Below are 27,955 nucleotides of genomic sequence, written 5' to 3'. Positions count from 1 at the left end.
TAGGTTGTGCGCACACCCCAATCTGCACCTGTACCAGTGGAGACCATGGGCTGTAAAATCCAGGCCCCAAGCAGCTGGTGCATGAAACACACTAGCCCCAATGCTACAAACTCCTAGCAGCTTGGCTTGGCTAGCCCCACCCTTCACGGTAAACACTGCTCCCTATAAGCAATCTCACTGTCATCCTTGAGCACGGAGAGGATGTTGGCATGAGTCTAAAAACCACTTTCAGCTATGGTAGAGCTGAACTGAGCTAAAATACAAATCCAGTGCAGAGAGTGTGCACCCCATCTTATTGATCCAGAAATGAGGCATGCCTAGTGTCTGCTATTTATTAATTAATTCCTAATCACCAAACTAAAGATTAAACTGACCTGGAGAATTCCCTTATTCCCGTTCCTTTAAAAAACAAAAGGGGGGGGGGGGGTTGGGAGAAAACTTGACCAAGTCTTTTAGACCATGTAGTGTCCAACTACCCCAGCACGCTGTCTCTGCTGCAGTGAGTGGGTGAGTCTCCACTAGGATCACATTGAAACAAACCCTGAAGAGGACACTGAAAAAGCAGCTCGATCGTTTCTTAGAATGCAGCCTACAGCTCTGCTAGGAGGTTCAGGTGGTTCTAGCTGCCATTAGCATATGAAAACAGACAGTGGGACACGTTTCGTTTGTAACAGAGAGGGGTGTTGGGAAGCCCCTGATGGAGTCTCGCTCTGGGAGAGACGAGCATGTGCCTCGGGCAGAGCAGGCGAGAGAACGTGGCTCAATGAGGAGGCGAGAGCAGAGTGGACGTGGCCCTTGGGCGGAGTGTCTGGCTCCATGTCATGCCGAGCCGGGCTCCTCTTGCCCCCTGGCAGTTGTGCTGCCTGCAGTGAGTGGGTGGATGGACGGAGTGAGCGGCTGTGACTCACTGCTCCGTGGGACAGTTCAAGAGCTCGAAAGTGTCCTCCACGACCTGCCACAGGCAGTTCTCCAGCGGGAACTCGTTGTCCACCAGGTTGACCAAGTAGTAGTTGTCGTGGATGTACTGGATAATCATGCGAGAGGGAGACTCCTCTTCATACAGCTTAGCCCACTGCTCAATCCACAAAGCGAAGGCCTCATCCTGCCGGGACAAAGGCAGAGAGCATGGTACAGTCACCCCACGCACGTTCGTTACGTTAGCTGCGACTCCTACAATGTCGTCTAGGGCAGCTAGTCTTGGGAGGGGAAGAGAGTGCGTATGGCTTCGCATCTGCCCCACCCCACAGCTGAGGAGCTGGGCAGTAAACCAATGCATCCTCCTGCTTTCTAGAAACCATGTGCGTGCGTATTCTTTCACCAGTGCTGCTCAATACTGCCTCAGCCTCAGCTGCTGTGGGAACTGGCCCAGAAATACTGGGGCTGGCACTCACGTCACCCACTTCATATAGATAACAAATACATAACAGGGGAGGAGGGGGAAAATCTTGCAGTCCTCACTCAGGCAAAGCTCCCACTGCATAAGGACTAAAGAGTTCAGGATGGATTCCATCTAGGCACTAATGTGGCCCTGTGACCTTCCAGTGGGTCTTGATAAAGAAGAGACAAAAACCCCTAAACCCAGCCTCTCTCTAACCACCGGGTGGGGATAAGTTCAAGGTCAGCTGGCGTGATGCTCTTACCTTCCAGTACATGAAGCTAACTGGATCCACAACCGTCGGCTGAATGATCTCTCTGCCTGGGAAGATGCCCCAGGTCACGGCGTTGGGCTGCAGATCAGGAGCGTTGGTGATGTTTTCACCCTGCCAGGAGGAGGACAGGACATTGGAAGCGCCTTCTAGAGCAAGATGGTCCTGAGTGGGAAGTGGATGCAGTGGACCTGGTGCAAAGGTGCTTTTATGGGCACTACTTCCCTGAAATTAAACTACCCTCCATCAACCAAACGGTGAAAAGCCAACGGCTCAGGAAGGAGCTGCAGGGAATAGCTAGTGCTGCTTCGCCCTGCCCCATTACCAACTCCCATCTTCCTGCCCTGCTGGCAGACTCGCCCTCTCTCCTTAGGACTTAGGCCGCCTGCGTCTCCATGACGTGGCGGGAGGGAAGCGTCGGCTAAGCACGCTCTTACCCGGACGTTGACAATGTGGTAATTCACTCGGAGCTCGTACTTCTTCATCTTCAGCACTTTAAGCAGCGCGGTGATGTTCTCGCTGGAGGTGAAGAATTCCAGGTATGCCTGCGTGGGCGGGAGGAAACAGAAGCCAAAACTCAGTGCAGTGCAGGGAAGGGAGGAACCAGTGGGGAAACCCAGCTGTTGAGGACTCATCCAGTTTTCTGAAGCCCCAGTAACTAACATGGGGGAGGTACTAAGAAGAATCCATCCATCCCACCCCTCGAGACAGGCCCATACTATCCCCGTTTTATAGATGGGGAAATGGAGGCAAGTCCGTGGTAGAGCTGGGAATGGCCAAAGAAACAAAGTGCCCAGCACACAGGGGTACCACAGGGCACAAGCCCAATGTATTAATAATCCTTTGCAGGCAGCCTCTTACCCATCCTCCTAGCTTCGGTCCTTCAGAGCGAAGGGGTCCAAAATCAAGTCTCCCTGTAGGCTCTACAGTAGGGGATGCACCCAGGTAGCTAAGCCACAGCCTCCGCACCTGTCATTCCAGGCGCCCATAAAGCAGCAAGTGCTGGCTGTTTCTACGAGACTCAGGCTCGATATCTTTGTTCTGTGCTGCGCCCTCGTTGGCAATTTCACCCCCGTGGTCCGGTGAGCGAGGCCGCAGAGGGTTATCCCAGCTGGGCTCTAATGGGGGCCTGGTCGTTCACAGCAGCACCTCTTTTGTCTGGTGTCCTCTGCGTGTGCCTAACACAGCCTAATTCCTCGTTTTCCCCGTTGGCTGCTGCTCTGGGCTGGATTCAGCAACTGCCTCTCTCCTAACAGCACTAGCTCGGTTTCCTGGCCATTGTGTTGGATGATTGATTTCCTTGCTCCTGGGGAATCTTTCTCCACTCAACTGTATTTGCCATCTGCTGGCTCAGCGGCTTTAACAATCCAAATCCCTTTGAATTAGTTTGTATTGTTCCCCACCATGTGCTCTGCTCCCACTGTTTACCTTGATTATGGGGGACCCCACAATAATCATAATAATGATCCGGCCCACAGGACCATCCTGCCCGGCCCCTGAGCTCCTGGCCCGGGAGGCTCATCCCTGGACCTTCCCCTGCTGTCCCCCTTCCCCTGCAGCCATGCGGCACAATGCTCTGGGCGGCGGGGCTGCAGAGCCCAGCTTGACCCAGTGCTCTGCTGCGCGGTGCGGCTGCCCGTCTTGGTGCAGCCGTCCTGCCAGACACTGGTGCTCCAGGCAGCGCAGTAAGGGGGCAGGGAGCAGGGGGGGTTGGATAGAGGGCAGGGGAGTTCAGGGGGTGTGCAGGGGCGTGGATAGGGTCAGAGGGTGGGGAACGGGGGTTGAATGGGAGCAGGAGTCCCAGAGGGGCAGTCAGGAAGGAGAGGAGGGATTGGATGGGGCGGTGGGAGGCCGTCAGGGGATGGGGGGGTGGATGGGTCAGGGGTCCCAGGGGGGGCAGTCAGGAGTGAAGGGTCCGGGGCCGGTCAGGGGACCGAGAGCAGGGGGGGTTGGATGGGGCAAGAAGTAGGGGGGGATCGGATGGGGCGGGGGCGGGCCATGCCTTGCTGTTTGGGGAGGCACAGCCTCCCCTAACCAGCCCTCCATACAATTTCAGAAACCCGATGCAGCCTTCAGACCAAAAAGTTTGCCCGCCCCTGGTCAGGGGACAGAGCGCTGATCTGGGAGGCCAGAGACCTGGGTTCTCTTCCTGGCTCTGTCACTAGTCAGCTGGGTAATCTTGGACAAACTTTTTCCCCTCTCCGTGCCTCAGTTTCCCCATCTGTAAAAAGGGGATAATCAGCCTTTGTAAAGCGCCTTGAGATCTGATGAGATATGCTATGTAAGAGTGAGGCATCCCTCTGAGTAAAACTGCAGGGAGAGTTCAGAGAAGCAGAATACCAAGACACACGCTGGAAGCTGACCAGGACACTGGGTTTAAGGTCATTAAAGATCCCCATGACCTTCTCAGTGTTCTATTTCATCCAAAGGACAGCACTTCCTGCGCCACCATGTGAGGCACTGGGTCAGGACTGGCTCGGAGGGAAGAGCGCCACCTCCTGGATACCCCTGCAGGCAGCACTTAAAGTGGGGCCTGGTTCATGAGTGGATGGGAGGCATCCCAGGAAAACATAAGTAGCACTCTCCATCCCCAGATGTGAAACACTTCAAAGGCCGGTAAGTGGCACTGTCCGTATTTTACAGATGGGGAAATAGAGGTTCGTAGGTTAACTGGCTTGCCCAAGGCAACACAACAAGTCAGTGGAAGAGCCAGAAGTACAGTCCCAATCTCCCTGCCTGCTCTTGCACAAGACGGCAGAGTCACAGCAAGCTGGCAGAAAATTCCCTTATTGGGGATATAGCCAGATGCTATCACTTCCTGTGGTGCAGGTTTTTGGAAAGCAACGAGCAGAAAGGTCTGGGAGGGAGCTCAGGGAATTTAAACTAGATGTGTCCTTAGCCCAACAAACCCCAGCTCTGAAATAAGTAGCTTTGGAAAAGAGGGGTGAATGGAAGAGGCTGGTACAGCAGCCTTGGGACACAGGCATTGGGGTAGGACTCCCCAGATGGCAAAAGCCTGCCTTCCAGTGAGAGGCTTTATCTATCTATCCAAGAGGAGATTGACAGGTGACTGGACCATGGTCTAGAAGTGCCTAGGAGGAGAAGATTCCTGATGATAAAGGGCTCTTCAATCTTAGCAGGCAAAGGCGTCACAAGATCCAATGGCTGGAAGCTGAAGCTAGACAAATTCAGACTAGAAATCAAGTCCCATATTTTAACAGTGAGGGTAATTAGCTGCTGGAATGAATTATCTAGAGATGGGGTCATCATGTGAAGCTTCAAAAATCTAGGCTGGATCTCTTTCTACACAGGTGCTTCTAGCTCAACCAGCTGATACCGGGCTGGATGCAGAAATCGAACAACGTTCTTTGATCTCCTGCGTAAGAGACCAGACTAGATGCTAAGGGTCCTTTCTAGCCGTACGCATCTATGGTTTGGTACCTTCTGGAAGACATAGCCCCCACTGGGCCCCCAGCCCACGATGGGGTCAGTGGACGGTCTGCCATTGATGTTTGGCTGGGAGTTGATGGTCAGGATTCCTCTTCTGTTCACCTTGTCCAGCTGCTCCTTCAAGAGGTTAGTTTCAGCAGCGAGAGGGTCGTCGTTCCAGGGCAGGCAGGTCACCTGCAGGAAGGAAAGAGGCTATCCATTACCATAACCTCACAGCACCAGGCAATGCCTCCTCAAACAAGACTCCAGTGGGTGGGGACATGGCTGCCCACCTCATAGGGCAGATGAGCTAGTGAGAGCACATCCCACAAGTGCTCTTACCTTGTACAAGGCTGACAGCTCCCTTCTGGGTGCAAGTCAAAATCCCAGACAGCTTCTTTAAAGCCCTACATGGTCTAGGACAGTGGTCCCCAACCTTTCTTGTGGGAATAGCATACTGGGCAGGCGCCAGACACCCCACCGCCGAAGTGCTGCCGAGAAACGGCAACACTTTTCGGCGGCATTTCGGCAGTGGGGTGTCCTACGGGCGCACAAAAATGCCCTGGCAGGTGCCACATTGAGGATCCCTGGTCTAGGGCACCCTGTCTGAGACCCCTTTCAAACCAGGGGTCTTTCCAGCTTGCGGTCCCCAGGGCTGAACTCATGGGGGTTGTCCCATCTTACCAGGTGCACCACTACTCTGATCTTGGCCCTTTCACAGCACAGGGACATCTTTATCCAGGCTTGTTCCTAGCTCCCCCGTGCTGAGAGTCCCTCCCCCACGGTCACAGAGTGGGTTTGGCAGAGGAATGCCCTGACTCCCTGTGTAAAGGAATGTCACAGGGTGCTTGACACCTTTGAGATAAGCACCATTGTCTCTCTCTGAGCCAGTCCTTGTTGGGTGCTGCACTGCCCTCCTCTCCAATGAGCCTCCCTCTCTGTTCTCAGCCCCAGGCCTTCACTCACCTTGTGCCCCTCCCTGTTGGGCTCTCTGGAGATGTAACAGGTGAACACCTCGAAGACGCTCTCCTCACTCGTCAGCTCCTCCCCCCACATCTTCAGGAGCTCCTCCCGCGGCGACTTGCTCTTCAGGTAGAAGAGGTAATAGTCCTTCAGCTCGCCAAAGGCTGGCGAGGAAGAGTTCCCCCTGCGGGATGGCGCAGAGAGACAAGGTGTACGTGCTGTCTGTGGTGGAATGTGACCTGCTTGACTGTTCCAGCGGGTGGGGAAAAAGCCACCCCCGAAGGTGGGGGGGAGAGTCGCAAATACGATCAACCAGAGATCTGCACCCCCACCACATTGGGGCCACCCACTCAACCCCACCCAGCAGCTCACCCCCTCATGCAGCTCTGAGCTACTGGGCACCACCAGAGGTTCTCCTAGCAAAGTATCACCAGATGGTCTAATGACGGGACTCCAGAAGGGTCTTGAAACGAGTCCAGCAGCCTCTGCCTGTCCTACAGAGACGCCTTCAATTTCAAGTGATGTCGGAGCGGATGGTCCCATTACTCAAATGGCTTCCTGCTCCACTCCCCACTGGCTCCAGCCCCCTTTGGCCTAGGCCAGAGACTCACCAGCGGCCATTGGGGAAATCATCCCATTCCTGAGTTCGGTGAATGTAGCTCTTTGGCCTGGAGGCCCAGAAAATAGGCCGGACGTCTTCGACTCTTCTCTTGGGGTGGGCGCTGACTGCCCAGGGCAGAGGCCGCCTTGGGGGAAAATAGAGATTATTAGGATGGCTTCTCTGTAACGGACTCCCTGCTTTGGGACTGAAAGCACCGCGAGTAAATGCGTTTTGCGGGAGAGGTAGGGTTCTGGGGCAGGCTGACCGGCAAGGGCTGAAGCAGAATTGAGAGACGTCGCTGCATCCAGAGAGGCACTTCCCTCCAGAGCGGACACCTCTCCCCTATTCAGGAGATGGCGGCTCATTCCAAGGCATTCATTATCCCCCTCTCGCGTATGCTCCCAGGCAGCTGGGCAGTTTGTTAAAGATGAAATACACAGGATGGGCACTTGCCCTTTTCTGGGGGCTAGACAGGCCTGAAAGGTTGGCTATTTTTAAAGAAAAAAAAGACCCCAATGTTTGTGTCTCCCACCCTTGCTGGGCAGCCCCCTGCTCGACTATTGAACATTTTCCCTACTGCTGCCGGAGATCACAGTAGGACCTTACTCAGCACTTAACACCAACGGGCAGGGAAGATGAAAAGTTCTTGTCTCCTGGCTGCTCGTCAGGCATTTGCGTTAAGCGTTAGTCCAAAAAACCCCAAACAAACAAAGCCACAACAAACCCACACATACACCATAAAACAAAACCCTGCCAATAGGTTTAACCAGTCCAACTACAAACCACCTTCCCCTCAGTTGCTGCAACTCTCACCCCCTTGGTACTTAGAGGTCACAATCCTCCCAGCTCTCCAGTCTCCCACAGAGTACTCCAGGGAAGGCCGGACCGAAATTTCTAATGTATCGATACAAACAGAAGGAGAGGGTGGCGGTGTGCGGGCAGAAAGCCACCAGCTCTTTTTCTTTCCTTTACAGGTCATATCTATTGAAGGTGCAGCTGTGACAGGAGGAAGATGCCCCAGGAGTAGCTTTCTGCTCACCTGGGGTCCTCTTTCCAAATGCCCAGACGTTTGAGGATTTCAGTGGTGGCCACTTCTCTGTTGAGGGTGTAGAAATGCAGGCCGGACACCATGCCGCTGTCCAGCAGCTCCCGGCACATGGACGCCGCCAACTCCACCCCGTAGTTCCGGATGGCTGCGTCGTTGTCCTTGATGGGCTCGATCACTTCTTTGATCTCCTGCGGCACCTCGAGTTTGGAGAGCTTCACGAGCTGGCGCAGAGAATGGTAACCCTGGGCATGGGATACAAGGGGAACAGGGAAGGGTAATACCCAAAGGAAAGGGTCAAGGCGGCTAACGAGGTCTCTCAATTTTCAGACCTATTTCTGCTCCCCAGCCAGTTGACAAGGTAACATCTGTACCAGGAAAGAGTTTTTATAGTAGTCAAAACAGGAGACTTTGAATCAGGACTCCTGGGTTCTATTCCCATCTTTATCACTGACTTTTAGTGCAGCCTCAGACAAATCACTTTAACCTGTCTGCACTCCATTCCCCCTGTCCCCAATCTTTAAAAAGGGGGAAGTATTTACCCCCTTCAAAGGGGGCAGGCAATTGGGGGGGCGGGAGCGAGAGCGAGGGTTAATTCATGTCTGAAAAGCACTCGAGATCTCCGCAGGCAAGGCGGAAGCGTAAAGAGGAATGCAAAGCTCCAAGTCGCTGTTCTGTACTGTAGCATCCCGGCTGGTGTCTTTAGACTGTAAAACTCTTCAGGGAAGAGACATGTGGTTATTGGCTTGGCACTGTTCAGCCAATGGCTCCAGTTTACCCATTGCATCGTGCTATGCATGCTTATTGACATGCCTAATGAAGACCTCCTGGAAAGGTGGCTCCCACCATCCTTCCATTACTTTGTTCTGCTATGTTTTTGCTTTGCAGGGACACGAGTCAGACAACACTCAGCACCCTCATCTCCCAGTGACTTAGAGCTTTAGTGGAGAGTGCTTGGGAGCTGGCAGCATTTAGCTCAAAAATCCAGCCATGAACCCCTCCTGGCTGCTCACTTCGCCCTCCTGGCAAGGGCTGGGGATCTCACCTGTATGGGAAAGATGCCAGGTACGATGGGGCAGGTGATGCCAATGGCCTGACAGTCCTTCATGAACGCGAGGAAGGTCTCGGACCTGAAGAAGAGCTGCGTGATGATGAAGTCAGCCCCAGCAGAGACTTTCTCCTTCAGGTGCCTCAGGTCAGCTTCGTAGCTCTCGGCTTCAGGGTGGCCCTTGGGGTAACCTTCAGAGAGAAGAGGAGGAGCTGAGCCAGGAGGCAGCCTGCTCACTCTTCCAGAGCCTCAGTCACGCTGGGGCATCAAATGTCTGAACCGTCCAGCACCCACAAGCCGTCGCTCAGAGTCCTGCCAGCACAGTCTGCCGATCCCCACGGTCAGAGGCAAACCCCACCACAGCTGGCCCATAAAAAGATGCGTTTACCTGCCACGCAGATGTCAAAATAGTCATCGAACTCGCAGCGAATGTGCTTCACCAAGTCGACGGCGTAGTTGAAGCCTTCCACCTCTTCCTCCCACTCCTCGCCAATGGGGTCTGAGTGAGGAGACATGGAGATGGGTCTGATCCAAGGCCTGCGTATAGCAAAGCTCAACCAGCGCTAGATGGGCCGCCCATTAGAGAGGAAGAGGAAATGGAGTCTCCAAGTTCACTGGCTTCCTTACTTGGTTCCACCCATGGGCCCTTCACCTCCCCGCCCCTGCCCCCGAGATGGAGACACCACGCCTTCTGGGTCAAGGTTAACTCCTCTCAGCCCTAATTCAGAGGCCTGAGGCAACAGGGAGAACAGATTCAGACAGATGCTTAACCACATCGCCCCAGAACTGGGAGGGATGTTAGATCGCCAGGTTGGTTCATTCCGGCTCCTCCCACAGAGGAGTCGCTCACTGGAGGTGAGGGTAACTCTGGCATTATCCCCAGGGCAGAGAGGAATGCTCACCTCCTCGCAGCGCCATGATGTTCTTCAGCCCCAGACGCTTGGCCTTCTGCAGGTGCCCTGTGATCTCCTCCTTGGTCTGGTTGCAACATGTCATGTGCAAGACGGTCTCCAGGCCACAGTAGTTGACGGCCGTGTTGGCGATGATCATGGAGGAGGTCTCCTTGTCGGAGCCTGGGTCCCCTGCCGGGTGCCAAGTCACATCAATGAAGAGGGGGCCGCCCATCCCCATGCGGTCGAACCTGCAGATTAGAACAGAAGCAGTTTATTGCTAGCCTATGGGGGTGCTGCCACCCGCACGCCTGGGATATCGCACTCAGCGCCGGGCACCTCACTACCAGACAGCATGTGGCAGATGGGAGGGAATTTGGATCAGAGCAGCAAGAACAATTACCGGGCTGGAGCAGCCACCTCAGGAGAAGAGACCAAGAGCTAACTCGCTCCAGGTTGGTGAAGGAACCACTAAGGGCCACTGGCAGATCAACACCACAGAGGCGAGACCATGTTCAGGGATATCCAAACAGGTGGAACTAGCAGTTTGGGCAAGATATTTTTTTTTTTAAAAAGAGGGGGAATTCTAGGCTGGATCTACCAGAAGCTTCCTCCCAGCCACATCTAGGAGGCTGTGGCATCATCTTCCAAAGGAGAAGGTGGCAGGCCCGTGGCTATGATACACACCTAGGGAATAGGGTACAATGGGGACTACTGGGAATAAGCAGGCGCTGCTGGGGCCATTGGGAGGGGAACTAATAGGTCTAATCCAAGTCCAGATTCCAAACAGAGGCCTGCTCCAGATGCCAGAGACTCCCCTGCCTTCAGCGCTGCTGCACCTGCTTACCCCAGGCTGGAACCTGGCCACGGCATGGAAAGCGGGGCCCTGCTATTTCATTAGCACAGCACGGAGGTTTTCAAACCACACCTTTCCCTTTCGATGTTGCCACGGTGATTTGTGACCAGAGAGGCCCTTTCTGCACGGGCTGGGCACAAGAGGCAGAGTGTTCACGTTACACAGCACTGCAGGGGTTTGGCCTGGACACGCAGGGAGAGACTCCCACCAGGATGGGGAAAAGACAGGGGCCTAAAGCAAAGCATCTAGATGACCGGAAAGCAAGCAGGATTCACGTTGCCAAGGCCATGGGCCCCGCAAGACTAGACCAGCCACTGGTCCATCTAGTTTGCTCATTGCCAGGGGCAAAAACTAATACACGATGCTTCCTGGAGAGACACCCATACACACCCCACCAATGCACCTACCGGATCGCGCACACTAAGCAAGTGGAGGATTCCTTTCTGCCCCCCTGCCTGACCCCACCGTGATCAGCTCAGACTCTAAAGCATGAGAGTGGATTCACCTTTAGCAGGAATATGTTCGCATACAAAATGATCCAGCCCCCTTAGTAATCTCACCATGGTGTTTAACTCTACAGGGATGCAAAGATGAATTACCTGGAGTCCATCACCCTTCTCAGCAGGGAAGCACAGACCCATTACCTGCTTCTTCACCTGGAAGGGAGACAGAGCACAGGCCTGAACCGGCTCTATCAGGCTGTCCCCCAGTCAAAGCCATCACACCTCCTCCCCGTTCCCCCCACCCCACAGGGCTCACCTGGAGATCAGATTGACCGCACCATTGGCCGTCCGCGGGGGGAAGAACTCCAAGGAGAACCACTTGTCCCCGGAGTCATATCGCCGGCGCATCTTCTCCCGCAGCCGCTCGTGGCGCTCAGCATCCAGGACAGGGGTGGAGCATCGCGAGCTGTCCTTGGAGCTCTCACTGCCGCTGCTGCTGCCCTCCGACCTGGAACTGGCACTGTGGGCCTCGTTGACCATGATGCGCTCTCTGGGAGGGGGCGAGGGGAGGAGGGTGGGTGTCACTGCCTAGGGCCTTTTGTGGGGTGACTAGGAATGCAGTTTATGGGAGGCTGCTCCAAGCAGGAGCTGGAAGAGGGTGCCGGAAGACAAGGGGATCACAGGGCACAGGATGTAGGAGGAATGCATGTTGCCTCCCTGTTGTCAACGATCCACCACACTTGGAGATTTCAGTGGGGCTGGAAGGAGACTCAGGGGTTGTTGTTCACTCCACACCCTCCCTTCCCTGAACTCACCGTCCATGTCTGCTCAATGGTTTTTAACAGTACAGAAATCCCACTGAGCAGTGATAAGATCTGAGGAGCAGCAATGGGTCCTGAGCCCTCACCAGAACAGCAGGGCCAGCTGAATGACCTTGGTGCCTGCTAATGCTCCCAAGGAGTTCTGGCAGGTACGGCAGTCCCTGCCTCCAAGCTAGCTCCTTCAAGACCTAGTCAGCCCTACTTAGCAGCTGCGCGTGGAGATCAGCCTGAGTATGCAGTGATGGAGAGCAGCCAGTGGACCTTATTCACCTCTGGTGTAACTCTGCTAAAGCCTAAAGTTAAACCAGGAGTGATTTTGTCCCTCATCGGAATCAGTAGGTTTAAGAGTTTCTTTCTGAACTTTTGAATGCTTTACAATTTATTTACCGCAGCGTCCTCGTGCAGCTCGTGAAGGTCAGTCTGACCTTCTGGACAGGGACTGGGGTTGCCAGCAGCTCTGTCCAGAGTGGGCTGCGTCCAGCCCACCTCTCTAGCACAAGATGTGCCCACAGCAGGGCCATGCTGTCTCTCTTCTGTTTATTCCCAAACAGCAATGTTTCTTAAAATAGCTTGGGGAGAGAGGCTGGATCGCTACCCTCAGAACCCTGCCCTCAAGCCCATAGCCTTCTCCTCTGTCAGAAGTCAGATGGAAAAGTCCAGCACGGTCAGCTAGTCACAACGGCCTGACATGTGCCATGTGTGTTCCCTACTGTCTGTTACCTAGTGCTGTGTCCAGTCTGGCATCACAAGAATCTGCCTTCAGCTGAGAACTCTCCCATCACCCAGCATTCCTTTCGAATGAGATTCTCCCCATCCCGCATTCCCCTCTACACACAGCCTCCTTGTCCATGCACTCAGCATTCCCGTCCCTTGAGAACCTCTTCCCAAAACACCATGCTGGAATGCCTGGATGCAAGCTAGGAAAAGTCCTCTTGTCTGCCAGGGCGGCCAAAGGGAATGTAGTTATTCCTTGGGGGACAAGCTGCCAATCAGCCCCCTTCAAAATGGGGATGAACTGACTGATTGGCAAGTCTAACCTGAGCCCGGGAATGAAAACAGCCTGGCCTGCTGCTGGTCTTGTAGCAAGATCAGCACTTTACACTTGCTTTACAGATGGCGACGCAGAGATGCAGGGAGATGAAGTGACATGCCCAAAGACACACAGCAAGTCAGTGGCAGAGCTGGGAACAGACTCCAGGCCTCTTAACTCCCAATTCGGAGCATGGCTCCCTGGCTTAGAGGTGCCTTGATAAGTGTCTCCTCTCAGCTGCTCTCCACACAGTGCTTTGGAAAGAAGGAGCACACAGTCCAGCTCATCCCAGGACAGGCTGCTTTAACTTCTGTTTGGAGGAAGAGACAGCACAAATCCTGTACTTATGGCACAACCTGTCCGTGTCACCCAAACCAGCCACCGGCAGGCGGACTTTGCTCCTCCTTTGCTGCTTGCATGAGGGCTCAGGCTGAAAGGATCAGGAGAAAGGCTTAGCCTCGCCTCTGGGGACCCATCCAGCTGGCAGGAGTTGTGAAAAAGGAGCAGGGAGGCTGCTGATGCCAAGAGGGACCTGGGCCTCCAATCTCTTGTGTGCATACAGACCAGATGTGTGTACAGAGCAGTCACAGTAACAATTACAACTGGAGCAGAAACAACCAAAAGCAGCATAAAAACTCTGAGCCTGGCGTTCAGTAACTGAGAAGTGAAGCCTGATCCTCTCCACTCCCACCATCATTGTTCTAACCCACAGCACAGAAGTGGGTGTTAGTGGTTAGCCCAGTGGTTCTCAACCCGCAGCCCAATCAGCACAGCTGCGGCCCATGCAACATCCGCAGGGGCCAATATAGGTCGTATTGGATGCAGTCCACAATGGTAAATAGGTTGAGAACCACTGGGTTAGACCAAAGGTACTGACTGGGAATCCTAACTCATGGGTTCTCTTCCCAGCTCTGTTACCGAGTTGCTGCAGTTCCTTGGGCAAGTCACATATGTGCCTCAGTTTCCCTATCTGGGATTATATCTCCACCTCCAGGGAAGGGTTGAGGCTTCATTCATTAGGGTCTGTATTGTGCTTTGAGGCCCTCTGATGAAAGGGGCAAGAGGAGGACAATTGATTATTGTAAGCCTGGAAAAGGAGCCTGCAGATAAGGTATCTCCACCAGCAATATGCCAGGCCACGCCCTCATCCTCAGATTCAATAAGGGCTTATTGGCAAGAGAAGCCAGACAAGGGCCGGTAACAGGTGAGAGACAATCATCTATCCAGCCTCTGCCTTCACCGTAGGTTTAGTTCATTCCCTGTATCCACTGGCTGTTATGGACGTGATTGCTTGGGCTTGCACAGCCGCAGCCGAGACAGCAAGGAGAGGTTGGAGAGCAAAAGCATTAGCAGGAGAGAGGATAATAGCTCACACAGCCTGAGTAACTAATGGAGTTACAAGGGGAAAGGGGGCTGGAGATAGAAGGCCCTGAGGCTGGGACTTGCTGCTCTCTGAAGTCAGGAGGTGAAAAGTTTCAGAGAGGCAAAAATCTTCGCCCAGGCTTCAGAGCTAGATCCCGTGGTGGTGAAAGAGGAGATAACGTGGCTTTTCTTCCAAGGACTGGATCAGGACAGCTTGGCCCCCGGCCACACTAATCAGTTATTCACCTTAAATAACCCCCAAGGCAAGTACAGGAAGGAGCATATGAGTACATGCCTAGCTGCTCAGACAGATTGTCCCTCCCTAAAGCAGAGCAGAACCAACAACCAAAACAGGGTGCTGCCAGGCAGGGCTTGTGATGGACATTACTTCCCAGCTTTGGGATGGGAGGTATAGCAGGCATCCTGGCTGGGTCCCACATTCCCCTGACCCTGGGGGAGCAGTCCACTCTCCCAGGTCTCCTGAGCCAGGTGCACCTCTCCCCTGTGCATCTTAAGCCAGGCAGCCTAACACAGTGGTTCTCAACCAGGGGTACTTATATCCCTGGGGGTATGCAGAGGTCTTCCAGTGGGTACATCAACTCATCTAGAGATTTGCCTAGTTTTACAACATGCTACATAAAAAGTGTAGCGAAGTCTGTACAAACTAAAGTTTAATACAGACAATGACTTTATACTGAAATATAAGTACAATATTTATATTCTGATTTATTTTGTAATTATATTGTAAAAATGAGAAAGTAAAAGCAATTTTTTAGTAATAATGTGCTGTGACACTTTTTTGTATTTTTATGTCTGATTTTTGTAAGCAAGCGATTTTTAAGTGAGGGGAAACTTGGGGGTATGCAAGACAAATCAGACTCCTGAAAAGGGGACAGGAGTCTGGAAAGGCTGCGAGTACTGTACAGATTAAAGAAGGGGAGGCTAGGACTCCAGGGTTCTAATCTCGGCTCTCCCACTGAATGTGATCCCTCTGTTTCCCCATCTGTAAAATGGGACTAATATTATTTCTAATAATGGGGGTGGGGGGTATTGTCCATCTCTATCAGTGCACAAGCCCCTTTCCCCTACTTCCAAACAGGCAGCTGCTGCCAGCCTAGGGAGGCTGGGTCCATGCCCCTTTGCCCATACTCCAGGATGAAGATATCCCCATAAGGGCTGGAGTACAGCTGGTCAGAAAGATTCCCTAAAATAAAAAAAACTAAACATTTTGGGGGAAGCTGGGGAGGGGGTGTTTCAGAATCTGCTGATTCATCAATTGAGCCATTTTACAGGAACAGTTCAGTTACCACTGTCTGGACAGTTCGTAGGCAACCTGCATAGGCTTCTTGTCAGCTCCCAGGCTGGGTTCCTTGCCAACCTGCTTGGAAGTCAGTCAGGGCTTGGTCCAATGGAGCCAGCCTGGGAGCACATTTCATTTGGGAAACACCCCGGTTCAGTTTCCAAAACAAAACATGAAATTTCAGTTCAGTGAAAATTGTCAGGTTTTCACCGTTTTGTGCCAGTCCTGCACAGGGGACGTTTTTGAAATCTCAAACCTTTCCTCTGGACGGAACAACAAGTTTCCCACCCAGCTCAAGGCAGGAGTCTCCCTCTCTTTTCCCCTAAATCTCCCCCTTCCCGGTTCCGCGCTGTCCTGCCTCGGGGCTCCCTCGGGATCTGGGTGCTCACTGTGTGTCCCCGAGCCTATTCTGTGTGTCCCCTATTCTTTCAGCTCCACCCCTGCAATGCATCTGAGCTCCCCCACCGAGCCTGCCCAGGGATGGGGGCCTGATCCGGGGTCTCTCCCCCACGCACGCTCCCAGCCCGGGGATTGGGGGTGGGAGGGGGGGCTGATCCGGGGTCTCCCCCCCCCCGGCGCGCACCCGGCCCGGGGATGGGGGGGCCGATCGGAGGTCTCCTCCCCAGGCGCGCACCCGGGCCGGGGATGGGGGGGCTGATCCGGGGTCTCCCCCCCTAGGCGCGCACCCGGGCCGGCGATGGGGGGGCTGATCCGGAGTCTCTCCCCCACACACGCACCCAGCCCGGGGATTGGGGGGGGGGGGGGTTGATCGGAGGTCTCCTCCCCAGGCGCGCACCTGGCCCGGGGATGGGGGGGCTGATCGGGGTCTCCCCCCCAGGCGCGCACCCGGCCCGGGGATGGGGGGGGCTGATCGGAGGTCTCCCCCCCCAGGCGCGCACCCGGCCCGGGGATGGGGGGGGGGCTGATCCGGGGTCTCCCCCCACGCGCGGACCCCGTACCCAGAGGGAGGAGCCAGGCCGCGCCGCCCCGGATCCGGGCTCCCCCCGCACGTACCCCGGCCTCCAGCTGTCTCAGCTCCACCAAGTTCCTGCGCGTGCCCGTTGCCACGGGAGCGCGCGTTAAATTCCTCTCCCGGGGGGAGGAGTCGCCCAGCCGGACTCCCTCTCGTCACGTGGCCCAGAACCCGCCATTCCCCCCGCCCACCTCACGCGTCTCCTCGCACGTGGGGCGAGACCCGGCGGGGACGAGGGAGACATCACGTGATTGCTCCGGGGTCACGTGAGGAGAGGGTGGGTGGGTGGGCGGCGGCCGGCGGAGGAAGATGGCGGGGTGCGGGGCCCCCTGGTGGTGCTGCTGCTGCCCGTGCTGCGGGGAGAGGGAGAGCCGCACCCCGGAGGAGCTGGTAGGCGGCTGGGGGGCAGGAGGGGAGCCGCTGGGAGCGGGAGGGGGCTGGGCGTGGGGGGAGCCGCTGGGCTGGGGGAGCGCGGGAGGGGGCTGGGCTGTGGGGGAGCCGCTGGGAGCAGGAGGGGGCTGGGCTGGGGAGGAGCCGCTGGGAGCGGGAGGGGGCGCGGGAGGGGGCGGGGCTGGGGAGGAGCCGCTGGGAGCGGGAGGGGGCTGGGCTGGGGGGGCGCGGGAGGGGGCGGGGCTGGGGGGGGAGCCGCTGGGAGCGAGCCGCTGGGAGCCGAGGGGGCGGGGCTGGGGGGGAGCCGCTGGGAGCGGGGGGGGGGGCTGGGCGTGGGGCCCGGGGGGGAGCCGCTGGGAGCGGGGGGGCTGGGCGTGGGGCGGGGGGGGGCTGGGCGTGGGACTGGGCTTGGAGCGGGGGGGGGGGAGCCGCTGGGAGCGGGGCGGGGCTCGGCGTGGGGGAGCCGCTGCAGGGCAGGGGCCGGGGGGTGTCTGGAGCAGAGCGCAGCGGCCCCTTTTCCTTTATGCAGATAGCCCCAGACACTTGTATGAGGCTTTCTGTCTCCTTGGCAGCGAGGGCAGGCGGAGTCCTCCCGCCCCGCCCCCTGCCCCTCCTAACCCCTCCCGCCCGGGAGTCCTTTGCATTCACCATGGCTCTTTGTCTGCCCTTGGCTTTCCCCTGCTTCTCCCACCTCCTCCCTGCCTCAGCCTGGCTGTGATGTCTCTTTGTCTCACGTACAACTCAGGGTTGGGGCTGCCCGTTCCGTTAACTCGTCTTGTCTCTTCATCGCTCTCCGCTGCAGTAGAGCAAGCCGGTGGGAAGGGGCGCGGGAGTTTGAAATGAGACAAAAGGGTCGGAGTTAAATGGGTTAGGGGAAAAGGAGCCATTCCCTGGCCTCAGTTTCTCTTGCTAACCTTTCACCTGTGTGCCATGCAAAATCATCCCCCCTCTAAACAGACGCGCGTGGCTCTGTCCTATCTGCCTTCAGCTGTCTTTGTTTGTACTGTGTTCCTGGCTTGACACCTCTGGTGTTCATACTGTAGATCCCTTTCCTTTATTCTTTCTGCCCCACTCATACTGCAGGTATCGAAATCTAAAATAACACAGGCAGGTGAGAGCAGAAATTCATCACAGCTAAAGTGGAATACGTTTCTATGGAATTGAACACGAGATGAAGGGTACATGTCTATACAGTAGCTGGGAGGTGTAATTCCCAGCTGGGGTGGACAGACGTCTGCTAGCTCTGCTTGAGCGAGCAGCAAAAAATTGTGTGGCTACGGCTCTGGGGGCCAGCCACCCAAGTACGTACCCTGGGGTTGGTAGGGATTGTGCTCAGGCAGGTAGTTTGAGCAGCCACTGCTATTTGTAGATGCTAGCTTGAGCAGTGCTAGTGCAGGTATGTCCACCTGAGCTGGGAATCATACCTCCCAGCTGCTGTGTAGACATGCCCTGAGAGTAAGGAACTCCTGAGTTATAGTGTTGGCTGTGCCGATGTTTATCTGGGCAAGTCCTATAACTCTTGTGTTTGTTTCCCCATCTCTAAAAAAGAGGTAATACTTTCCTGCCTTGAGGTGCTTTGTATGGGTTAGTTAATGTTTGTCAAGCACTTTGATAAGGTGCGTTATAAGTGTGGCTCATTACTATGATGCTGGGTTTGAATATGTCAGTCTAGCTCCAGATTCTGCTTTCTTTGGGCTGTCTACAAGCTGGAATATCCTTCTTCCCATTATGTTCTTGGATTGAGGGTTGGCTACCCTTGCAGAGCGGCATGGGGAGGCCATTTTTCATTTGTGCTAGCTTTAGGGAGTGCAAGAATGTGAATTACGCTTCACCTGCTGCTTGGCGTGCCATGCTAGTTCTGCCTCACACAGCTGGCTCTACTGTTCTCTCCAGCAATAGGACCTGGGGAAGTGGCAACTCCCCTCTCCAGCATTTGGGAGCACTTCCCTGCACTAGGCCCCCTACAACCTGGGGACCTGGATTAACCAGTGCAATGATAACAAACACCAGTCAGTGCACAATATCTGGTGCCTGTACATTAGCTCTCCTGATAATTCTCCTCCTACCTCTGGGGTTTGTTTCATAGACTATCCTCGGGGAAACACAGGAAGAAGATGACGAAATTCTTCCACGCAAGGACTATGAGGTGAGAAACTAAATAGTCGCAGCTTGTGAAATGACAGATTTCAGAGTAGCAGCCGTGTTAGTCTGTATTCGCAAAAAGAAAAGGAGTACTAGTGGCACCTTAGAGACTAACCAATTTATCTGAGCATAAGCTTTCACGAGCTACAGCTCACTTCATCGGAATGCTGAGCTGTAGCTCACGAAAGCTTATGCTCAGATAAATTGGTTAGTTTCTAAGGTGCCACTAGTCCTCCTTTTCTTTTAGCTTGTGAAATGTGTGTGGGAAGAGGTGGGGGGAGATTGGGTCTCTTTCCTTTTGTAGTGGCACAAGCACCAAACCACCATCACAGATGCCAAGGATTGGGTGGGTATGGAGAACTGCCTCTCGCTACTACACATGGTTTTGCTAGGCCAGGGTTCAGGTCTGATGGTTTGAGGGAAGACTGTACAGCTGCCATCTAGGCGGGAACCATTCTGAGGTCAGGGTCCCAGGACCACCACACTGTCCCCCTTTCACCAAAGTTATATTCACTTGAGCCCGTAGTTCAGTGTCTTATTGTTTATTTCCTAGTAGTTGTAGGCTGCATATATTGAAAGTTGGCCATAGCTGCCTCGTTGAAATGTCTGGGAGCATCCTGGCCAGGAGCAGCCCCTTCTACTCATCAGGTTCTGATTCCTAGGGGAGCCTTTCATTTTCCCTTAGTGTGGCAGGGGAAGGGTGCGAACATGGTAGCTGTTGCTGTCAGCTGGGTTGACACCAGGGCATCCTGTCACCATTTGGCTTGTAAAGGTGAAGATGCTGCAAACAGACATCTGAGACGAGTTGTGCTTTGCAAGTGTAGCACTCCAGCCATGATACTGCTCTATGTTGCTTTGCATCTCTTATAGTATATGGTTAAGACCCTGTGCATTGTATCCTGCACGTCATGGGCCTGTCATCTCTCCTGGAATCTCTCCAATTGCCTGGAGAGGGATTTCTCAGCTGGTGACCTTTGTCTCAAGCAGTTCATATTTCTGGGGGGTTGAGGAGTGGGAGAGAGGCTGGGCCCTGTAGAACCCTTCATGTAATACATAGCTTTTAGGGGGAGAAGGATTAGGTATATCATTTTGATGCAGTCCATAGCGCTGTGAAATTGGAGTCTCTGTCAAGCTAAAAATCCTGTTTAAATCATGTGTGTTACGACTACTTTAGATGAAAACCGGATTGAAAATTTCAGTTGCTTTCCATTTCCTATGCTTGGTTAGTTTTGTATTTCACACAGTTTGGGCAGTAAACTAGATTGGCTTGTTTCCGTTCCTGGTTCACATGCCCTAATAATGCTGTAGGGTTTGGGTTTCCAGCCCTACAGGGGTAATGTTTCAATCTCTCAAAACCTCTGTTTTAATTGAAATTGCTCCCAAACACTTGTATTCTTAGTGGGGTCTGCCAAGCCTACATATAGGGCCTGAACTATTGCAGTGACCCTTAAGGTGCTTCCCCATCCCCTGCTGTGAGCCTCCTAGTTCTAGATAAGCCTCAGCATGATCAGTTTCAGCTGCTTATCTCCCATTAACCCTGTGGTGTTCTTTGCCAGAGCTTGGATTATGACCGGTGTATCAATGACCCCTACTTGGAAGTACTGGAAAGCATGGACAACAAGGTAGGAGCCTGTTCTCTCTCTCCCATTTTGTTGGTTTAAGAGAGCTAAATCCATAGAAATATCCTCCACTGCAGTCAGGTTTGGCTGACCCCCATTCCCATGGGAGAAGTATTGTTTACCCTTGTGCTCTGCTCAGCTTTTATATCAAAAGGGCAGAAATAGGCTCCCACAGCACCCAGGACCTTCCCTGAGCCTCGGGTTTAATGTGATATATTTATCATTCAAACTCTCTCTCCCCAGTCCTCTGATGCTCCTCAGGATACTTGTCTGTGCCCACTGTTTTATCTCTCCAGTTCTGTCCCAGCTGGTGACTGATGTCACATTTCTCTGGTCCCCATTTGTGTATACTTTGACTTGCTTATATTGCCTTGCCCTAAACAGAAAGGCCGGAGGTATGAAGCGGTGAAGTGGGTGATGGTTTTCGCCATTGGAGTCTGCACTGGACTGGTAAGGAGCCTATTGGGTGGGAAGCAGGGAAATTATTAGAACCAAAGACCCATTAGGAGAGTGCCTAGTGTTTCATTAAGAAGATTGCTTTGTCTGTGGCTGGTGCTGGGCCTTTCTGAGTATCACAACGGAATGCATCTGAATTATCTTCTTTCTAAAGGGCAGGGTTTTTTTTGCTATAAGTCATCTCGGTGTGTTTTCCTTACAAGGTTTACCTTGCAGATCCCCAAAAGCTAATAGTCTGCTTGCAGTGAAACCTGCCTTAAGAAACCACTTAATGGAACGATCAAATAGGACAGAATTGTATCCTCAGATGTACTGTGAATATTAGCTTCACTGTGTACGTGTTTGGGTCTTCTGGGGTGCCTGTGAAGTTGGGGGTGGTTCGTGCACGTCTCAGGTTTAATACAGACTGTCAAGACCTGGACTCTGTTGACAAAGCTGATGGATTCAGCTGCAGCTTGCTCCTACTGCTGATATGCTCACATGGGAGTATCTCTTTCCTAGCTCTTAACAATTTGCCCAGGCAGTCATATGGAAAGCTCATTGCCTCATCTTGGCTATAGGATGGGGGTGGATGTGTCTGAGAAGAGCATAGCAGGGAGTGAGTCTGAGTACCTGGAGTTACTTTGCCTTGACTCTCCTTCCCCACTTGTGGGATGTAGCAGCCTGTACAGGAGCTGTCATGCATAATTGCTGCATTACCAGTGTTCTGTCAGACTGCAGCTGTCTCAGTGGGGTGATCTGTTGGCATTTGCAAGTAATTGATCTCTGATGCCAGGTCTCTCCTCTTCTCTCTCTTTCACAGGTGGGTCTATTTGTGGATTTCTTTGTGCGACTCTTTTCCCAACTCAAATTCCATGTGGTACAAACCTGTATCCTTTATGTGGTTCCTGTCTTATTGTTGGACTCAGGTGGCCTCTTTCTTTTAAAACCAGAGCCTGGTCTTGAAAGGGTTAGTTCCACTAAAGGACTCTCCTGGGCGGAGGGGTTTGTTAACCACTAAACTTCCTACTGTGGATTCAGCTCAGTAGCTGGGAAAGTCCCCCTGGCAGAGGTGACAGACCATGAGTAGCATGGTTTACGGGTACTCTCCGGCCCAGTCTTCCTACCACTGAAGCCATTGGCAAAACTCCGTTCACCCGGATCTGGGCGTTGAATCACTGGGACCAAGAGCTGGATTCTGGAAGAGGAACCGGCCCCAGTAAATGCTGTAAAAAATCCTTGCCATGGAGGGTCTCTGCAGTGCCTTCAGAATGATTTGACGTGAAATCGTCAGCATTGTCTGTTAGACCCACCCTGTGGCTCTCTAATCCTCATGCTTCCCTGGCTCCTTCTCAGAGGAGCTGCCTTATACTTCGTGCACAGAAGGTGCCATCAGCATTTCTCCTTGTCCCTCTCTGTGGGCCCTGTGAATTGTCCAGTTGGACAGCACGTAAAAGGGGAAAGCATAAGGTGTTCGCAGTGAAGATGGAAGTCAAGACCACTTTGTGGTTGCTAGGTGTAGTAACCACGGAGTGGGCTGCCATTTTCTGGGAAACACCAATCCATGAAAGAACATCATGGGCCTGTCAGATGCTCTTGCTGGCTTGTGGTTTGGGCATCTTAGGCTTAGACCAGCTTGGTCAGGGGGCTGTGATGGGAGCCTGCTTTCTGAAGGCAGGTGGCTGGAATAGGAGATTCAGCCTTGGGTCCTGTTAATGGGCCCTACAGAGTGTGCTGGCTGAGGTGTGTGTGTTCCTGTTGCCTTGACTCCCTCCTTGCAGCGGTGGAGGAGTGCAGTGAGAAGGGCTGCCTTGCCATGTCCCTGCTGGAGCTGCTGGGATTTAACCTGACCTTCATCTTCCTTGCCAGCCTTCTTGTCCTGATCGAGGTGAGACTGCTTTTAATATACCCTTTCCTCCCCTCTCTGTCCCTGCTATCAAACAGGTAATGCCCATGAAGTCTGTTGCCCTCCTGCAGCACCTTCCGACCCAAGATTTCAGAGCATTTTACAAAGACTAATGAATTCAGCCTCTCGATGCGCTGTTTCCCATAGTCCCTTTCTGCATTCATTGGTGGGGGCTCATCAGTCTGCTGAGGTGCTGACACAGCGTGGTGTTTAATGTGTCCTCCTCACAGCCCGTAGCAGCTGGCTCTGGAATTCCGGAGATTAAATGTTACCTGAACGGAGTGAAGGTGCCAGGGATAGTCCGTCTCCGGACACTGGTGTGCAAAGCTCTGGGAGTACTCTTCAGCGTAGCCGGAGGTAAGAGGAAGCTGACAGATGCATCATGGACTAAGTGTGTGATAATGGGGAACAGAGTTTGACTGAAAATCTCGAGGTGGGCAGGTCAGTAGTGGCTCTGCACCTTTATAGCCAGTGATGAGAAGGAGAACAGAGACTCTGGTCGGTAAATGCTGTCTGAGTGCCAGGAATACGCTGCCTAGAGCTACCTGAACAAGCAGCAGGAAGCATTTCACCCACTATGCCTTGGGAGAGAGCAGACACCTGGGGATAACAGCCCTCTTTGATGGGTGTATTTAGTGCACTCCCAGTGCCAAGCCTCAGGTGCATGGCTGATGTCCTCACTGTGCAGAAGCATGTGTTGGCACAAACACATATGCCCCCCCGCTGGGCCATGCCTGCCTGACGCTGCCTGGAATATTGACATCCTGGAGTCATGCTGCTCCTGAATTTCTCCCTTTGATCACGTCTCCAGGAGCAGGCAGTGCTCCTACTTTGGGGGGTCTGCAGTCAGCCTCCATGTTGGAAACTAGTTCTACACAGGCACGGGGGTGACTGGTTTCTGTGTCCCATGGCAAAGCAGTGATGGCCCCCTCTCCTAGTACTGCAGAACAGGACGGAGCATGCTGGGTTTGTCTGCAAACGTCGAACTTCTGCAATGAGAACGCTTTCTGTTTTTCAGGTCTCTTTGTAGGGAAGGAGGGCCCCATGATACACAGTGGCGCTATTGTGGGGGCTGGCTTGCCTCAGGTTAGTGCTGGAAATGCTCTGAGACGCTCTGCGACTTGGGCTCTGCCCCTCTCAGCCCCTTGGTTAAGTTCAGGTGTCGTGTCTGTTAGATGTGTTCTCTTAGAAGCTAAAGTAATGATGGAGGGATGGGGCTGAGTTGGCCCCGTTCTGCACCCTCTCCGCTGTGCGTTTCTAGGTCACAAGTTTGGGCCATCTTAAATCCGTATAAGCGCCATAACCTCCTCCCTCAACCACCTGGTGAGGGCTGCAACAGGCTCAGGAGGAACCCAGCACTGAGCAGGGATAAAGATGGGATCCCCTTTCCGGGCAGTGGCTCCTCCTAGGCGTGTGAATAAGGCAAACAGCAGCACAGTGTAGCTGTTCGCACTCTGCCAGAACAGCTGACAAACGGAAGAGTCCTTTCTCCTGAGGGCAGACATTGCCTCCTGGCTCGGCCTCGCAGCCTCTGGCGTGTGAATGCTGGCTTCATGACCCCAGTGCTGGGGTGTCTGGAGAGCCTCTCTGTTCGTGCTGAGAGACGAAAAGGAAACAAACTCTAATCCCCAATGGGATGCAGTGCTTGTTTAGGCCAAGATGTTGCAGGAAGGGAAGGGAGCATTGGACGTTCCTCTCTCTCACGGTGAGAGGAGAGAAAACCCCGAAGACTGGTCAGCAGAAGCAGGTAGTGTGTACTTTGCAGAAACCCTCCCGGGACAAAGCTCCCAGCATGCGATGAGCTCTGTAAATAGGATCTGCTAGAAGAGGAACCAGTACCTTATCGTAAAGTACATTTCCTTGTCCGCTTTCCCTCCGCCAGGGCGTACAGTTGGAGTAACAAGATGTAGGCAGAAAAGTGCAGTGTTTCCCAAGCTTTGGCTGCTCCCAAAGGGGTGTTGTGGGAGAGAGGGGCTGCCTTGGTTCATCACTGTGTCAGTTTTGACTCTGTCCTTTTGTTTTTCAGTTCCAGAGCATCTCCTTTAGGAAGATCCAGTTTAACTTTCCCTATTTCCGAAGTGACAGGTACTGTACCCGAGAGGGGGGGCCTGGTAGGGTGGGGAGGGGGTGCTAGATTGGGTGGGTCAGTCAGTTGGAGCCTGTTAGCCCAATGGAGAGAGGGTACATAGTTGTATTTCCAGGTGAGACTCCTTCCTGCGGCACCTGGCCTCCCCCACAATCCTCTTGGTGCGCAGCCCCCTCCAAAAGGTGTTGGGGACACAAGGTTTGTCATAATGTATCAGACCACTGGTCCCTTCAATCCCATATTGTACGTCTGGCTGTGGCCAGTATTTTCTACTTTCGGGAGGGATGATAAACCCGACAGCAGCTAGCTAACTGCATCATGCTGCCCACTGGGCACAGCTGGCTGCAACAATAAGACTCCTTCCTGCCCCCATCAAGAAATTAGTTTAGTCCCAGGCTTGATTCCCCTTTTCCGAGTTCCTTCCGGATTCTGCCTTGATAAACTCGCATTGTTTCTCTCTGTGCTTAGGGACAAAAGGGACTTTGTATCTGCAGGGGCCGCTGCGGGGGTTGCTGCAGCCTTTGGGGCCCCAATCGGGGGCACTCTGTTTAGCTTGGAAGAAGGTTCCTCCTTCTGGAACCAGGGGCTCACGTGGAAAGTGGTGAGAACTTTGGCTCTTTGGGTTCCCCTTCCCCGTGAGAGGGACTCGAGCTGGAAGCCAGAGAGCTCGGCTGTGAAGAACCTGAGATTCTTGAATCTCTCAAGCTGAGCTCTCCTGGCACAATGTGAACTGCTTGCAGTGTCGATGCTAGAGAATTATAGCTGGGGGCCAGTGGTGCTTCCCAGGAATGCAGTCGGGAAGGAATTGTTCCACATTGTTGGGGCAGCTCTGAGAAATGGCTTTGCTCCTGTGTTTCTTCCAGGCAGTGGGAGTACAGTAGGCGGAGGTTCGATCCCTGCGTCCCCATGTGCTGTGAGAAAGAGCCTTTGCTTTGCCTTAGGGTTGGAGAAATTCTCTGACTCAAATTGCTGCATTGGGCTGGAGTTGGCAGAGTTCTCAGAACACATCAGATTGCACTAGAATAGCAATCTTTGGTGTTGTGACTTGGCCTTTTTTTTTTTTTTTTTTTTTTGCCAAACACTTTGCGCGTCTTGGAAGCAGTGGCAGACTCCCATCTCCAGAGTGGATTAAAAGAGCAGAGGGCTTCCCCAAGATTGTAATCCAATCCAGAGCCAATTTAGGCCTCAATTTATAAATTACACACACCAACAAGCTGTGTACGTGCCCTGTAATTGATTCTAGCTGCTGCAGCTCAGTGCCCATAACCAGAATGAGGGGCTTGTTGCAGGAATTACTGAGCTAAATTCTATGGAGCTGTGTTATGCAAGAGGTCAGAATAGGGGATCACAATGGTCTCTTGTGGCCTTATTTTCTGAACACAGTAAAAAGATTAAATTTTGGAAGTGCCAGTAGGTTGCAAGCTCCCTTCCCCAGACATGATTTGTGTGGAGAGACTGGCCTTGTCGCCACTGACCTGGGTGTTTTTCTTCCTGCCTCTCTCCTTCTCCAGCTCTTTTGTTCCATGGCTGCCACTTTCACTCTGAACTTCTTCCGCTCCGGGATTCAGTTCGGAAGTTGGGGATCTTTCCAGCTACCTGGGCTGCTAAACTTTGGGGAGTTCAAGGTGCGTTGTGCTTGCTTTACTGCCTCTCCAGTCGCCCCTGGTTGTAGCTCCTGGCTTGCTGTGTGAAACGAATCAGCACTGTTAGTTGAAATCCAGCAGAGGTGCTCTGGCTGGAATGCCTTAGCTGCTCCCTGGAGAAAGGGGAAAATTACTGCTCTGGTCTGACAAAGGGAATGAATCCTGTTCTGTGATCGGTGCTGTTAAATGTTTCCTGCCTGAGGTAGAAGTGGCCGCGGTGTTGGGTGCCTGCTTTGGTAGGTCTCCATCTGCTCTTTTGCTGCCTGGTCTCATTCCTGCATTTCTCCCTCTCTCTTCCCTCCCCTGTCCTCCCTCCCCAGTGTTCTGACTCTGATAAAAAATGCCACCTCTGGACGGCCATGGACTTGGGGTTCTTCATTATGATGGGGATTGTCGGCGGCCTTCTTGGAGCCACCTTCAACTGCCTGAATAAGAGGCTGGCGAAATACCGCATGCGGAACGTACATCCAAAGCCGAAGCTAGTCAGGTATCAGTGCTCCTTTCCACCTGCCTTGGTGTCATCTCTGTGTGTGGCTGCCTGTCCCTGCTGTCTGTCTGTCCACAGCGCCTCAAAGAGTAAGAGCCACGTAGGCTAAAATACTGAAAAATTGGAACTAGGTGAGAGGAGGCAAATCCATCCCAGTGAAATAACAAAACCTGGCAAACCGTATAGCATTTTCACAAAACACTAAGCTAACCTCAGCTGCTACAATCCCACTACGTCCCTGTAATGACCCTTGTGGTATACAGGAGCCAGGATACCTTTATGATGAGTACGAAGGGGGTTCTTTGAGGCTGCTGTACGGACAGACCCTGTAGATCTCTTCAGTTCCTAGACTAACAATATAGCTTGTGCTGCCTTTGTGTCACCACTGGGGGTCTCCCTAGGTCTTGGCTCGGGTGAAGTAGTCGTGACAGGAACAGCTGATTATACCACAGTGCCCTTTACTTAATCAGTTCATTTGATCAGAACATCTGAAGTCAAACTGTCCGCTCCATTGGTGCAGGAAATCAGTGCATAATTCAAGCTCTGGTTACAGGAAATTACCATGTAGCTAACAAGGAAGAGACCAATTCTGAATGATCCAGAAAAGCCCATGGAAGGCAGCTAAAAGCTTGTCTGTCAGACATTGCTATGGATGTAGCCTCGCCATGTGCTGTACGGGCCAAGAGCCCTACCCGAGGGGGCATGTGGATAAGGAGGAGCAGTGACTGAAATTGGAGGAAAGGCTGTAACAACATCTCTCAGATCCTAGTGTGGGCCTCTTGGATTGATGTGATGGCAGAGAGGGTCTATACAGTGCAAGCCCAGTGCAGAGTTAAATGA

General features: G+C 53.4%; 2 protein-coding genes and 1 long non-coding RNA gene across 8 annotated transcripts in view; 2 read left to right on the top strand and 1 right to left on the bottom strand.

Moving 5' to 3' along the window:
- Window positions 1-312: 312 nt before the first annotated feature.
- On the bottom strand, window positions 313-16,592 carry MTHFR (methylenetetrahydrofolate reductase). Of its 4 annotated transcripts, none has more exons than XM_037880980.2 (12): window positions 16,449-16,592; window positions 11,238-11,471; window positions 9,635-9,873; window positions 9,121-9,231; window positions 8,730-8,923; window positions 7,679-7,929; window positions 6,650-6,784; window positions 6,042-6,222; window positions 5,088-5,270; window positions 2,084-2,191; window positions 1,641-1,760; window positions 313-1,102 (listed from the first exon to the last, which is right to left on the bottom strand). In XM_037880980.2, the coding sequence occupies exons 2-12, from the start codon at window positions 11,459-11,461 to the stop codon at window positions 905-907; spliced, it is 1,944 nt and encodes a 647-aa protein (XP_037736908.1). In that variant the 5' UTR covers window positions 11,462-11,471; window positions 16,449-16,592; the 3' UTR covers window positions 313-904. The 4 variants fall into 4 exon arrangements, with proteins under 4 accessions (XP_037736908.1, XP_037736909.1, XP_043387829.1 ...); XM_037880981.2 differs by having other exon boundaries at window positions 16,394-16,507; XM_043531894.1 differs by lacking the exon at window positions 16,449-16,592 and adding an exon at window positions 15,224-15,882.
- On the top strand, window positions 6,784-10,191 carry LOC122463289. Its single transcript, XR_006286490.1, has 3 exons — window positions 6,784-7,122; window positions 7,614-7,923; window positions 8,573-10,191. It is a non-coding gene; the product is annotated as an uncharacterized LOC122463289 (long non-coding RNA).
- The window catches only part of CLCN6 (chloride voltage-gated channel 6), a 25,307-nt gene continuing 13,901 nt past the window's right edge, over window positions 16,550-27,955 (top strand). Inside the window, exons 1-12 of one of the 3 annotated variants that reach the window (XM_037880977.2) lie at window positions 16,550-16,797; window positions 18,884-18,943; window positions 20,496-20,561; window positions 20,943-21,008; window positions 21,817-21,883; window positions 22,775-22,881; window positions 23,130-23,256; window positions 23,918-23,985; window positions 24,926-24,984; window positions 25,454-25,586; window positions 26,497-26,610; window positions 26,949-27,115. In XM_037880977.2, the coding sequence (XP_037736905.1) occupies window positions 16,717-16,797; window positions 18,884-18,943; window positions 20,496-20,561; window positions 20,943-21,008; window positions 21,817-21,883; window positions 22,775-22,881; window positions 23,130-23,256; window positions 23,918-23,985; window positions 24,926-24,984; window positions 25,454-25,586; window positions 26,497-26,610; window positions 26,949-27,115 (1,115 nt within the window). In that variant the 5' untranslated portion in view covers window positions 16,550-16,716. The remainder of the gene's footprint in view (window positions 16,798-18,883; window positions 18,944-20,495; window positions 20,562-20,942; window positions 21,009-21,816; window positions 21,884-22,774; window positions 22,882-23,129; window positions 23,257-23,917; window positions 23,986-24,925; window positions 24,985-25,453; window positions 25,587-26,496; window positions 26,611-26,948; window positions 27,116-27,955) is intronic. The other 2 variants (XM_043531893.1, XM_043531892.1) reach the window with 2 other exon arrangements.

Source organism: Chelonia mydas, chromosome 18 (assembly GCF_015237465.2).
Source record: "Chelonia mydas isolate rCheMyd1 chromosome 18, rCheMyd1.pri.v2, whole genome shotgun sequence".
NCBI lineage: Eukaryota > Metazoa > Chordata > Testudines > Cheloniidae > Chelonia > Chelonia mydas.
This window is presented reverse-complemented; position numbering and strand designations above follow the sequence as displayed.

Coding starts and splice junctions, on each gene's coding strand:
- MTHFR (XM_043531894.1), bottom strand. CDS start 15,267: ATGGACCCAGCCTCCCTAGGCTGGCAGCAGCTGCCTGTTTGGAA. Junction 8,924..9,120: donor TTTTGACATCTGCGTGGCAG/GTAAACGCATCT, acceptor TTCTCTCTGAAG/GTTACCCCAAGGGCCACCCT. Junction 6,223..6,649: donor GATTTCCCCAATGGCCGCTG/GTGAGTCTCTGG, acceptor GCCATCCCGCAG/GGGGAACTCTTCCTCGCCAG.